General features: G+C 35.7%; 1 protein-coding gene across 2 annotated transcripts in view; it reads right to left on the bottom strand.

Annotated features, from left to right (window-relative positions):
* Nucleotides 1–12,088, bottom strand: part of CDH7 (cadherin 7) — a 128,586-nt gene that overhangs the window by 56,158 nt on the left and 60,340 nt on the right. For both annotated transcript variants that reach the window (XR_006195385.1, XM_042911057.1), the window contains exons 5-6: nucleotides 5,940–6,107; nucleotides 3,115–3,302 (exon numbers count right to left, since the gene is read on the bottom strand). Coding sequence is in view for 1 of the 2 variants with exons in the window: in XM_042911057.1 (XP_042766991.1) it covers nucleotides 3,115–3,302; nucleotides 5,940–6,107 (356 nt within the window). In the remaining variant the exon portion in view is untranslated. The remainder of the gene's footprint in view (nucleotides 1–3,114; nucleotides 3,303–5,939; nucleotides 6,108–12,088) is intronic.

Genomic DNA, 12,088 nt, shown 5'->3' with positions numbered 1-12,088 from the left:
AAAGTAGAAAGCTAAAGGACACCCCCTGTAAATTAGGATATGAGACTGCAAGCAGAAAAACTTCTAAGTGGGGAAAAAAAACGTGTTCGCTCACATGGAGGAATATTTATGTTGACACTTCGTGAATTTTGAAGCCCTGTAGAACTGCTCGCCAAGGTTATCATTAAATCATTCATAAATGGCCAAAGAACCAGCCTGTACGGCACTTTAACTGTGAAACACTGTATTTTTGTCATAATTTTTAAACAACACTTAAACTATGTAATCATATTTATTCCTAATGTATAGAGGGAATATTTAAGTTGCGGACAACTAATTCTGTGGCAATACCTACAAAAACCTTTAGCCTTGTGGATTCTGCCTATTTGGTCCTATTTATAAACATTTTTTATACAAGACATGGGGGCAATAATAGCATAACTTAAAGTAATCTTCCACAGTTCTGTACATATTTCTCTTTTACTAATGTATCTTCTTTAAAAAGACAGTTTTCCTATTCTTCGCTCTCTGCTCTTAAGTTCACTCTGTGCAAAGTGTAACATATGCAAATGTCTCAAAATATGACAACAATTTTCTCAAACTGGAATAAATCCCATTATAATCATGACAGTGCATTGTTTATGAAAAAACAAATAACTGAAGTTTTATCATACTACAGAGTCGAGAGAAAACAAGTTCAGGTGACTATGAAGCATGGTTCACAGGTACAAAATAACCGAATTCCAAGAGAAATGACCATCTGAATGGAGACAATGGGACTCGGCTGTCCAAATGTGAAATAATCTTTAGAGGTGTTCACAATCATCAGAATAAATACATACATCAAATCTCAGCAGCACCTGGTTGTAAATGTTTTCCTATAGTTAGGAGAGACTAAAAAAACCTATCACAAAAAGGGTCATTTTTATGGATTCCCCATAGCATTCTACTGTTTTTCTAAATGAAAATTTTAAAATAGTCTAAGAACAACGGAAGAATGCTTCCTTTGTCTTCTTTCAGAATTTCCCGGTTTTAGTAAGAATGCTCTTGAGAGTCAGTTTCAAAAATCCATTCTGGATTTCACAGATGTTTCACTACTCTCTAGTACAGAAAGAATACTGAATGTATGGGACTCATACAGGTTTTTGCTCACTGTACTCCCTGTGAGGCACTTCTGGAAGCATTTTACCTGGAATGCAATACAGACCCCAATATCACTGAAACTGACTGACTACTGGAGCTCTCATATTGAAAGCTCTTGTTAATTCTAAAAATCCTTCAATGAATTCCTTGGAATTTCTAAATATATAACCTCTTTAATGATTATTTTACTGCCTCCTATCACTTTGTCGCATCACTGTCTCCTATTTCCTTAGTATAAGGGAGACGGTTTTCAATCTAGTTGGACTAATAAAGTGGTTTTGAATTTTGAACAGCAATTTAAACAAAAGATGGATTTGAGAAGCTAGAAACAGGTTGTGAGCTTGGGAGCTTTTAAAATAGTTTTGGAGTGAGTAATGATGACCAACCTTAGGATAGTGCTAAAGACAATCGAAAAATACAAATAAACCTACAGCCAAGAGCTAATATGGCTCAAAAAGGAGAAAGAAGAGAAGTTAGAAATGACTTCAGAGCTTTAAATTTAAAAAAGAAAACAAAAAAAGTATCCTATTTGACTGTGACCAGAATTAACAACTCTCTAAAACTTCAAAAAATATTAAGAAATTGGACATAATTTTATTACTGCAACACATATCAAATATATATTTGTGTATATGTTTTCCAATGATTTAGGCTCTCTCTTTATAATATATGAAATGCACGTGTGCAACAAAAATAATTTCTATATATTAAAAATTTTTCAGTATGAACAGACTGATTTCAGATGAATATTTCAGCTGAATCTTTGAAATCTCTGAGCAGCACTGTACTTTACTGCATTTCTTTTATTTTAGACAACAAAACATTTGCCAACAGTTGGCCTGTCCTAGTTATTAAAACTTTTTTACACAGATTGTCACCAGCTGAGCTAAAACAGCAGCTGTCCACTGGAAATAATTGCAGAAATGTTTTGCCCATTGGCCTGAAATCAAACATATGTTTTCCGGTAACAACTAAAAATATAACTTTCTTTATTGACATGTGTTAATTATTCAGGAGTGTTAATTACAGAGTTATACACCTGGATTGTCAGACCAGCATGAAATTCCATTATTTAGGGGGTGGGATTTTCACGTTTTAATTTTCAGTACTTAGTTGAGACAATAAGACTATATTCTGTAATAATTCCTTTTTCCATTTTTTTTTAATTTAACAGTTGTCAAAGATCATGTCTATACAGAGCAAAGGGAGTAAACAGCTCATTTTCTCCCATATCTAATCAGTGTTGGGAGCTAATTTAAATATACTATGACAAACAGTCTTTAGTTAGGATTATAATAATTTTCTATCTCCTCTATACTTATACTTAAGGGATTATGATAGGCTTCACAACTTTTCATGCTCTGTTTGTATGAATTCTTTAAGTACTTCAATTAGCATAAACTTTAAAAAGGAATAACTGATAATGTAGCAAGTCTTCAACACTTTGGTTGCTATTTCCAAGTTTATACTTTTTTTCACAGAGATGGAGTGTTTGTCTAGTTTGCTAACAAAGACTTGTGGTTGATTTTAGGGTTTCATTCCTGGAATAGTCAACAAAGAAACATCTTCCCCTCTCCATTAGGACATTTGAAACAGTACATTTGTGGGGTGCCTGGGTGGCTCAGTTGGTTAAGCCTCTGACTTCAGCTCAGGTCATGATCTCATGGTTTGTGAGTTCAAACTTGGTGGCAGGCTTTGTGCTGACAGTTTGCAGTTAATGTGCCAGTGGGCCTTACGGTCACAGAACTACGATAAGTCTATTCTCTTACTTAGAGAACAGACTTGCAGGGCATGGTTACAAATGCCATTCGCGATTCTCTATAATTCTGACACCTAAAAGTAAACGCATAGCTTTCTTCCTAAAGATAACATAACAATATTTCCATATGGCGATTCATGTTGTCTAATACATTCTTCAATCAAAATAAACATGGTTCTTAGTATGCTCTGTGGTGTCACCCTCCCAGAAAGTAAGAATAAAGAAAATATTACCTTCTGTATAGTAATGATTCCTTCCTGTGTATCTTTGTCGACAGAAATCTTGAAAATCCCTAATCCGTCACCATCCACAATTTTGTATTCCATTTCAGCATTAGCTCCTATATCTGCGTCAGCTGCTTTGATTCTGGCCACAACAGAGGCCACTGGCAATGATTCTGGGACATTATACTGGTAAGACCCTGTGAAATTCAAATCAAGAATTGAACAAGCTTTATACAAAAGCTAACCAATAAAACCTATTTGGTTCTTTTGCATCATCTTTGCTTAATTTGTGTTCATAGTTCATAAAAAAGATGCTGAGGCAATATCAGATAAATGACGAGTTTCATAGAGACTTGAGAAATCTCATGGTGATGGTTAGATAATCACTATATAACAGCAGAAACAGTCTGAGGAAAGGTGTGAGAAGAATCTCGATTCCTGTTTTTCTAGTGGTGGGAAATACGCTTCTTTGAATAATAACATATATTTAAAACAATTATGAAGAAGATTACTAGATAACCATTGAATCGACATAATTAAAATATAATTACTGTAAATATTAAAAACAAAAATTGTATAGCTTAGGCTTCCAATGGGCAAATACAGGCCTAAATAGTACCGATGAATTATTGTTAGAATTTACATCACAGTGTCTGTTACTATGAAAGTGTCAGAAAACTGGGCCAGGGAGTTGATGAAAGACAATATTGGTCTTGTTTTAGCTCATAGATTTATCAGGAAGGATTACCTGTGTGGGTTTATGTAGAAGTGATTTGGAACACAACGGTACGAGAGCAGAGGCCGTATTATTCAAACAAAAGGAAAGAGAAGCAAAAACAGAGAAGCTTTTCAAACTTTCATTTGTAAAAATTCCTCTTCACCATCCTCAAAGTCAAAAAAAAAAAAAAAAGTTTGGGAAGCAGATGACCATGACCATGAACCATCCCTTTGAAACTAGAAAACTCCTCAGAAACAGTTTTCCCTGATCTTCTATTTTTTCCTGCCTTTTCCACCTATTCCATTCCCTTCTGGTTGTTAAACGCGGTGCATTTTCACTTTCTTATGAAAAGACTCTCTTCGAGAGGAACTGAAAAAGGAAAATGTATCCATATGAAAGGACCACATGTTCAGTTCAGAATTACTATTGTTGGCAATTTTCTAAATTTTGTGACAAGTTACTGATTAAAAATAATAATAATAATGACAAGAGATGCTGATGACTTTCAAGTGATCTCTTTCACACATCCGTAAGAGACCTTAGTAAAATCCAGAAATTTCAAGGTTAGAATAGTAGCTACAGGCAGTCCGGAAAATCTGAGCCTTCCCTCCTTGCCTTCCCTCACTTTAATGAGCAGGAGAGTATCTAGAGTAAGCTAGAAAACCTGTACTGTGTCTTATCCAATCATGACAACTGGAATAACACAAATTCTAAGTATCAATTCTTATCACTGTAGGCGTAAAGAAGAACAGTTAATTTGATTGTGAGCCCAATATAATTATATGATTGTTTTGTTTATTCTACAACCTTCCTCTCTTCTCCCATTATAAGGTATCAAAGGCACAGTTAAGGGTAAGTTCATTTTTTATGAATGCTGAATTTTGAGTAATTTCACTTGATTTTGTGTGGAGGCATTAAAATGTCTGTTGTATAGGGGCGCCTGGGTGGCTCAGTCGGTTGAGCATCCGACTTCAGCTCAGGTCATGATCTCATGGTCCGTGGGTTTGAGCGCCGCGTCGGGCTCTGTGCTGACAGCTTGGAGCCTGGAGCCTGCTTCTGATTCTGTGTGTGTCTCTCTCTGTCCCTCTCCACCTCATGCTCTTTCTCTCTCTCAAAAATAAGTAAGTAAGTAAGTAAGTAAGTAAATAAATAAATAAATAAATAAATAAATAAACAAACATTAAAAAAATTTAAAATGTCTGTTGTACAATATAAATATAAAAATGTGTAAAATAAAAATGAAACATTGACAGATGGAATATTTGCTGGAAAATATAGCGACTTCATGTTTACAGAGAAAGCTTCCTTGTTTGAGTTTATTGGCTTCTGAGATCTGTTTGTAAGGGAGCTTAATTTCCCATTTCTATACAACAAACATTTTAGAGATATTGTAGTCTATTCAATTTCCTTAATTTTCCTGAGCGTTGTAAAGAAATATTGCACACACACAAAAAAAAAAGAAAAAAAAAAAAAAAAACTAAAAGAGACTGAGATGAAATGCTTTTATATAATCAAGACATATCTACCTAGATTTTTTTTTTTCCTTTTCCTTGGCTGAGTCAAAAGCCACTTTGGTCATAGAAACTAAATTGAGGCCATATGGTTTTCTGGTTCTTTGAACTGACTTTTGAAACACTGAACGTTTGCACAAGAAAGAGGTGGTCGAACTGCTGTAGGAATGTTTAATGTGCATGAAATCGTAAAAAAAAAAAAAGTGTAGAGTAAAAAATGAAAATGCTGCATGTTCTTCTATGTTTCTCTTTAAAAATAAATCAATACTGTCGGTGTACAGAATGTATGTATTTGAATGTTACTAATTGGCAACAATCTCATAATTACAGAATGTGTGCAAAGAAGATCTTAGAATGAACAGATGAATCTATAAACAAACTTAGTAACAGTCCGGTATTAAAAACGTGAACCAAAAAAACCCATAATATATTGAAGACAGAAGTAATACAAAGATAGGATTTCCACACTTCTGAATTAAAACCACACCCCTGTAATAAGATAATTACTTGTTTGAAAAGCATTTGGAAAAATTCCCTTTGAGAGACATTTGTATAGACCGGCAAGGAAAATTAGGAGACTTGGAACATTTAACAAACCAGCTTACTTCGAGGAAAGCGAGGTGGGTTATCGTTGACATCAGTTAGGGTCACGGTGACTGACGTAGTTCCTGAGAGTCCTCCATTTTGACCAACCATATCCTTTGCCTGAATAACAAGCAAATACTGGTCTTTAGCCTCTCTATCCATGTTTGGAAGGGCGGTCTTGATGACTCCTGTAAAATTTCAAATCCCAGTAAAACGCATCATGAATCATTGCATTTATACTGGCGAAGAACACTGACAGAGGTAGCAAGTCGCTCTTGAGTTGTTGCCTTTTGTTGTTTTGCTTATTTTAAATAATCTTAACGCATATTAAAGACCAGGGGGTATAATAATTATATACAATATTACAAAACATAGAGAATGCTATAACATGGACAAGCAGGGCTTCTAGATACTGGAGAGAGAGAGAGATGATGTTTAGATTTTATGAAAATATGGTTCGGGAAATACCAACTTATAAATAAATAACATGAAGTCCTCATCTACAATGATGGGCAGTTACCCATATAGGTACATGGTCACGAAACTCTCCTTTTCTTCTCTTTCACGCTGTCCAACAACTTCATTCACAGGTGACATGAAATCACCAAAAACCTTTCAGCTATGGTTCCTACCACCTCTCTTTGAGCAAAACAACTGAAATAGTCTACAAAGCAAAAAATGAGAATGATTTACATTTATTAACAAAAACACCATTTCAACCTATGGCTATGTTTGTGGATGTGGTTATGATGCAGGATGATCTTATGCTATACTGAAAGATCTGACAAAGCACTAAAGATGAGAACAACTATGTTAATATAAATCAGCAACACTGAAAACATTCATGTGTTTTGTTGTTATTTGCTTCTAATCAGTTGCATTGAATACTGATCACCCTTAAGGCTTCAGATGTATGAGAAATTGATTCCAGGGTTTCATGGTACTCAATGGAGAAACTTGACAGAATAATCATTGTTGCACTGAACTGGTTGTTTTGTATTAATAACTATTTAATTATTGCATAGGTATGTTAGGCAATAATATTTAATTATGGGGTGGAATTTAGTTTAATCATGTATAGGTAAATATACAAATTATATGTGTGTTATATACCTAACATACTTAGTACATGTACACAAAGGTGATATCAACAAAAAACCTATTTAAAAATGATCTATATAGACCTTGAAACTCACAATATGAGGTCATCTTTAAGATGTCTTGCAGTTTCATCTTTTCCCACACACTGTCTTACTAATCCATGTAGGACCATAGCTTGAAAGATGTCTAATGTATTTTATTAAACAGAATCTACCTTTTAGGGGGAAGTCAGAATTTAAATCCTCACTGATTCCGACCTGACAAAGAGAAACTCTAGTACTCTGCACTCCTCATACCAAGTTGCTTGATGGAGGACGGTTCTTTGGAAATAAATAACTGAAAACAGCTCTTTAAATTGGGATGGAGGTTCTTTCTTTCCTCATGGTTAGCACAAAAAGTTATATTCTCCAAATTTATAACTTTTTCAGGGCTGCCAATTTAAATAGTTTAAAGGCTGCTAATTCAACGTACACATGTAATAATGCCGCGTTACATTTTATATATAATACGCGTTACATCTCATATACAGTTTGTGTTATATTTTAGCACGAAGTATAAGCCTAGGTGACACTAAACTAGGCCTGCCCTATACTTTACGATATTCTACAGTATGGTAACTGTTCTAGGCATGGGAAACAGACGAGAAAAGCTTTTCAACAGTATAGTTAAAAGTTGAGCAATCTGTTATCAGTTCCAAGATTCCAAGTTAAACAGCACTCAAACTATCTTAAGTAACCATACTTTTGTTTAGTCTGAGCACTAGATAGCAAATACACACCCCCCACACACATACACACATCAACAGTACATCCATATTTTAAGTGCTTAGATTACACTTCTTTGAGTTGGGCAGTTTTGTTTTGTTTTTAAACGTTAACCACTTTCTCTTATTGGGCCCCTTTGCTACAAACACAGCAATACAAGGTCTCTTTAAGTAACTCCTTCACTGAAGTCTTTGGCTCTCTACATACTGCTTGTGTTTAATATATGACATATCCAAGAGACGTGAAAATCGAAGGAAACAGTCATTTGGTTCAGTTGGTAAGTGTCTAATACATATTTTTCTTGGTGTCATCACAGTTCTATGAATATTATATATTTGTTCTTCAATACTTCTGTGAACCCCAATTCATAAAACAGTGAGCACTGATCTCAGTAATAATAAGCATAAATAATCTTTGTCTAAGCGTTCTGGGACTTAAACCTCTTCATTTTGTTTTCCTTTCTTATGTTTCTCATGTTAATCATCCCTTATTTATTTCTAACCTTTTTTTTTTCTTCTAAATAAATTGAGGATTGGCCATCTTGAATACTGGAGTATTAAGTGTGTGTCATTAGATGACAAAATATTAATGAGTTATGTTTAGAATCATTTCCCATTCTTTTAATTTCTATTCATCTCTTATTTTTCCTTCTAATATCAATAGGTATAAGTGAACTTTCATCCTCGAACCTTTATTATGTTGTGGAGAGAGCCCTTAATATCTTAACTACTCAACAAGGAGAACACTGTATCCTTTCATGGTTTTGCTTGGTGGCATTATGTTTGTAAGGAAATATAGCACTATTAAGAAAGTCTGGTATTCAAAGTTACTCACTGATTTTTCACACCTTTAATTGTTTCTTTACATGTAATCCTATAAATAGCACTTTTCTAAAGCAGAAATCATCACAACGTTTGCAGAGTAATCCAGGTAGTAAAGGTAATTTCCAAATACCTCAAATATTAAGCATATTTTTGACAAGACTGGGATAATTGGGAGAGAAATGAATTTAAATCCGGACATTCAAAATATATTTCCAGTTCGATGACTTTTGCTGGCTTTTTACTTTTAAGTAAAATTGTCTATATTTGGAAAAGAATTCTCATACATTGGATTTGATTTGCACTTTGCTATATATTAGGGACACACACATATGGCAAATTGTTCACTCTGTAACTCTGAAGTCGTAAAGGCTAGTCTTTTCTAACCAGATCCCTATAGCTCCGTGAGATTTTCATGGAAGACGATATTATTTAATTTCAATAATCAGTCATTTTAACCCCCTTATGATGAGAATATATCCTGTAGCTCTTCAAAAGAGAGATGAGCTCAGATGTTAAGCTTCCTGAAATAATCAGTTTTCTATAGATGTATCGTCTGACCCAATCACCCAGAACTTTTCATTTGTTTATAATCCATGGTCACAAAAAGTACTGGGCATAGGAAACATAAATTTATCCTCATTACTGCTGAACATCTCTCTGGCTTTTGAGTCTGGGAATAAATTTTCAGATGATTCTCTGCCTACCAGCCACTGATGATTTTTGGTTTTTTTAAAGCATATTCTTTTACCATGAAATCTTCTAAAGAATTTATATATGTCTTAAATGTAACAGATAAGAGCCGGTTTTGAAATTGACCCCAGTTTAGAGAACCAAACAATCATTGAGGCCACGGGCGTCTGCACACTCAGGCCTTGGGCTGGTCTCAGTTGATTCGGCAACCACGTGACCCAGGTGACCCGGGGCTGTGGGGCTTCATGCGGTGTGGATCTGGGACGCATTAGATGTACCTGCTGAATCTCTTCCTATTAGTTTACACTCTTTCCTAAATTGTGCCTCTAGGCCTTGTTTATATTAGGTTGGTCTATCGATAAGCGAAGCATGTGAAACAGAACCAAAAAAGCCAGAGAAGAGCCAATGATAGTAAACATGGAAGCTTCTGAAGCAGTAAACTTCAAATGAAGAGTCGCTGAGGAATGGACTCTTCCAACCTGTGAGAGGATGTCCTCAGCAGCCCTGATGGGAGTGAGGGCCCTCCACACCTTGAGCCACACCACAGAATGGAACGCAGTCGAAGGCCATACTTGGGAGGCAGGCTTCATTATGACTAAATTACCTGCGTAAAATTACGACTTAACCAGTAGGCACACGCAGTCACACCTCTCACGTTTAAGAAGAAACTCGTAAATGACAAGTGGCGTTGCCCATTCAATCCACTTTTCAGGGCCAGCCTCGTTGGCCACGTGCCCTTTGCAGCCACACAGGTCCCATGCTTGGTTTCTTGCTCTGCTGGTAACATCTTGAAATCCTATTAATTTTAGAAGACGGCGCCTGCATTTTCACTTTGAACTGCAAATTATGTAGCCAGTCCTGCCCCATATCAAATAGGCAGAAACACGGGATCTATTTGCTTGCAGGTGACAGAGTAGATGAACACCTTAGAATGACCACAAGCTTCTTAGAAGTTTGTCGCCATCATGGAGACAGGGGATGGGCAGCTCTACAGTCCTTTTAATGCTGCCTTATCCTCCTCTTAGTGCCATTCCTTTCGCTTGTTAGAGCAAATTGTTAACATTGGCTTTTGCAGCTACTTGCGTTCTTGTTTTATGGATGGAGAAATGAAGGTAGAAAATACAGCTACCCTCTGGTCACATGGGTTGTGAGTAGTGCGACAGGTGAAATATGTGATTGGAGGTTTTAGCCATGCTAGGTTCATGATGTGTGGTTAACAAACGGTAGTGGGTATTGTCAATATTGGAAAAGAGAAAACCGAAGTTAAACTTATGGAAATGTACCTAATAGTGATGCTCTGTGCCTTATTTTCACAAATACTGGAGTTAGCATATTTTCAGTGTTTTTCCTATCAAACATTTTACTTTCTTCTCAAAAATTCTTCCATTTAAAGGTTTAGAAAAATCACATTATTTCTCACATAGACACAAATCAGACTGACACCGAATATGAAGACTAAGTCAAACTTCATTTACAGATCTCCATGCCCTTAAGGATTGAAAACTTTCCATTTCTGTCAAAAAAAATACATTTGTGCAAATAATACACTATCCATACGAGAAATTAGCAGAGGATAAAAATTCCCAGAATCTCTCTGCACTAATGACTCTAGAAAGAGAAGTCCCAATGATTACCATAATTACAGTATGAAAAAGTCTAAACAAAATTAAACTAAATTCATCTCCTACTCTACACGATCCTTGAGATTCTGAAATTAAAATTAATTTGAAGTACTAATCATGTGATCCCACGACACAGACTATTGTCCACTTAATCAGAGGCCTTACTCCCACTGGACTTCAGAAAAAAAAACTGTTATCTTACCACAAACCTAAAATCACCGGCCAATCAAGAGTTCCTGCAAAATATTGAACCCTAGGGATTAGTGCCTGCTATTTTTGGACAGGTTATATAATGCAGAAGTGTATAATTTGTGAGCAAATTGTCAGAAACTTGTCAATGTCTTTGTAGGCTGTAAAGAGTAGATATATAAGGGAATGGGTGGGTGTGTGAATTTAGGCTTCTCAGATCTATCGTTAAATCCACCCCAAGCACATATTCCATAGTGACAGGATTCATATCACCAATCGAATACTTTTGTTTACTTCTCCATCAATACTTGCTTAATCGGAACTGTTTCTTCTCTGTTAGACTGTCCAGGTGGCTTCCACACTCTACCACCATATTGGTATGAAAGACGCAACGCGGTCTCCATAAAAATCCTAATGGTGAGCTAGGATCGAATTTTATTTTTCTGTTCCTGCACCTTACCCCTGTCGTTCTCAGAAGACACTTACACTATGGATCCTCCATAGTGATCTGAAAATGAATCAATATTACCATTTACAAATATGGAACACAGTATGAGTAGCATTCAAATCAGCATCGAAGGTCACAGGTACTCTCCAATATTCCTAATCCTAAGCTTGGCTGTTTGAAAAATAATTTTCTTCATGATGAAGACAAAACAGTTACAACATGGAGAAATTCTGGATTTCGTGGTGGTGAGGAAAATCATCGGCTCAAACCACCCATCTCCACACCCCCCCCCCCCCCACCAACACCCAGAGCCAGAAAAGCAGAACAGATAAACCATTATTTTCTATCCAAGATAACAGCGCTCCAAATTATGGTCTTACTTAATGTAAATTATTCCAGCTCCAGAGCAAAACAGAACACCTAGCCAACCAACCACCTATTCCACACAATCAACTCATAAAAATATGTTTCTCTTCTAAAATTAAAAAAAAAAAAGAATCAACTTAATTTTTGATTGGGCAGCTCATCATC

Source organism: Panthera leo, chromosome D3, assembly GCF_018350215.1.
Source record: "Panthera leo isolate Ple1 chromosome D3, P.leo_Ple1_pat1.1, whole genome shotgun sequence".
Taxonomy (NCBI): Eukaryota; Metazoa; Chordata; class Mammalia; order Carnivora; family Felidae; genus Panthera; species Panthera leo.
The sequence above is the reverse complement of the archived record's forward strand: the minus strand, read 5'-3'. Positions and strand labels throughout refer to the sequence as shown.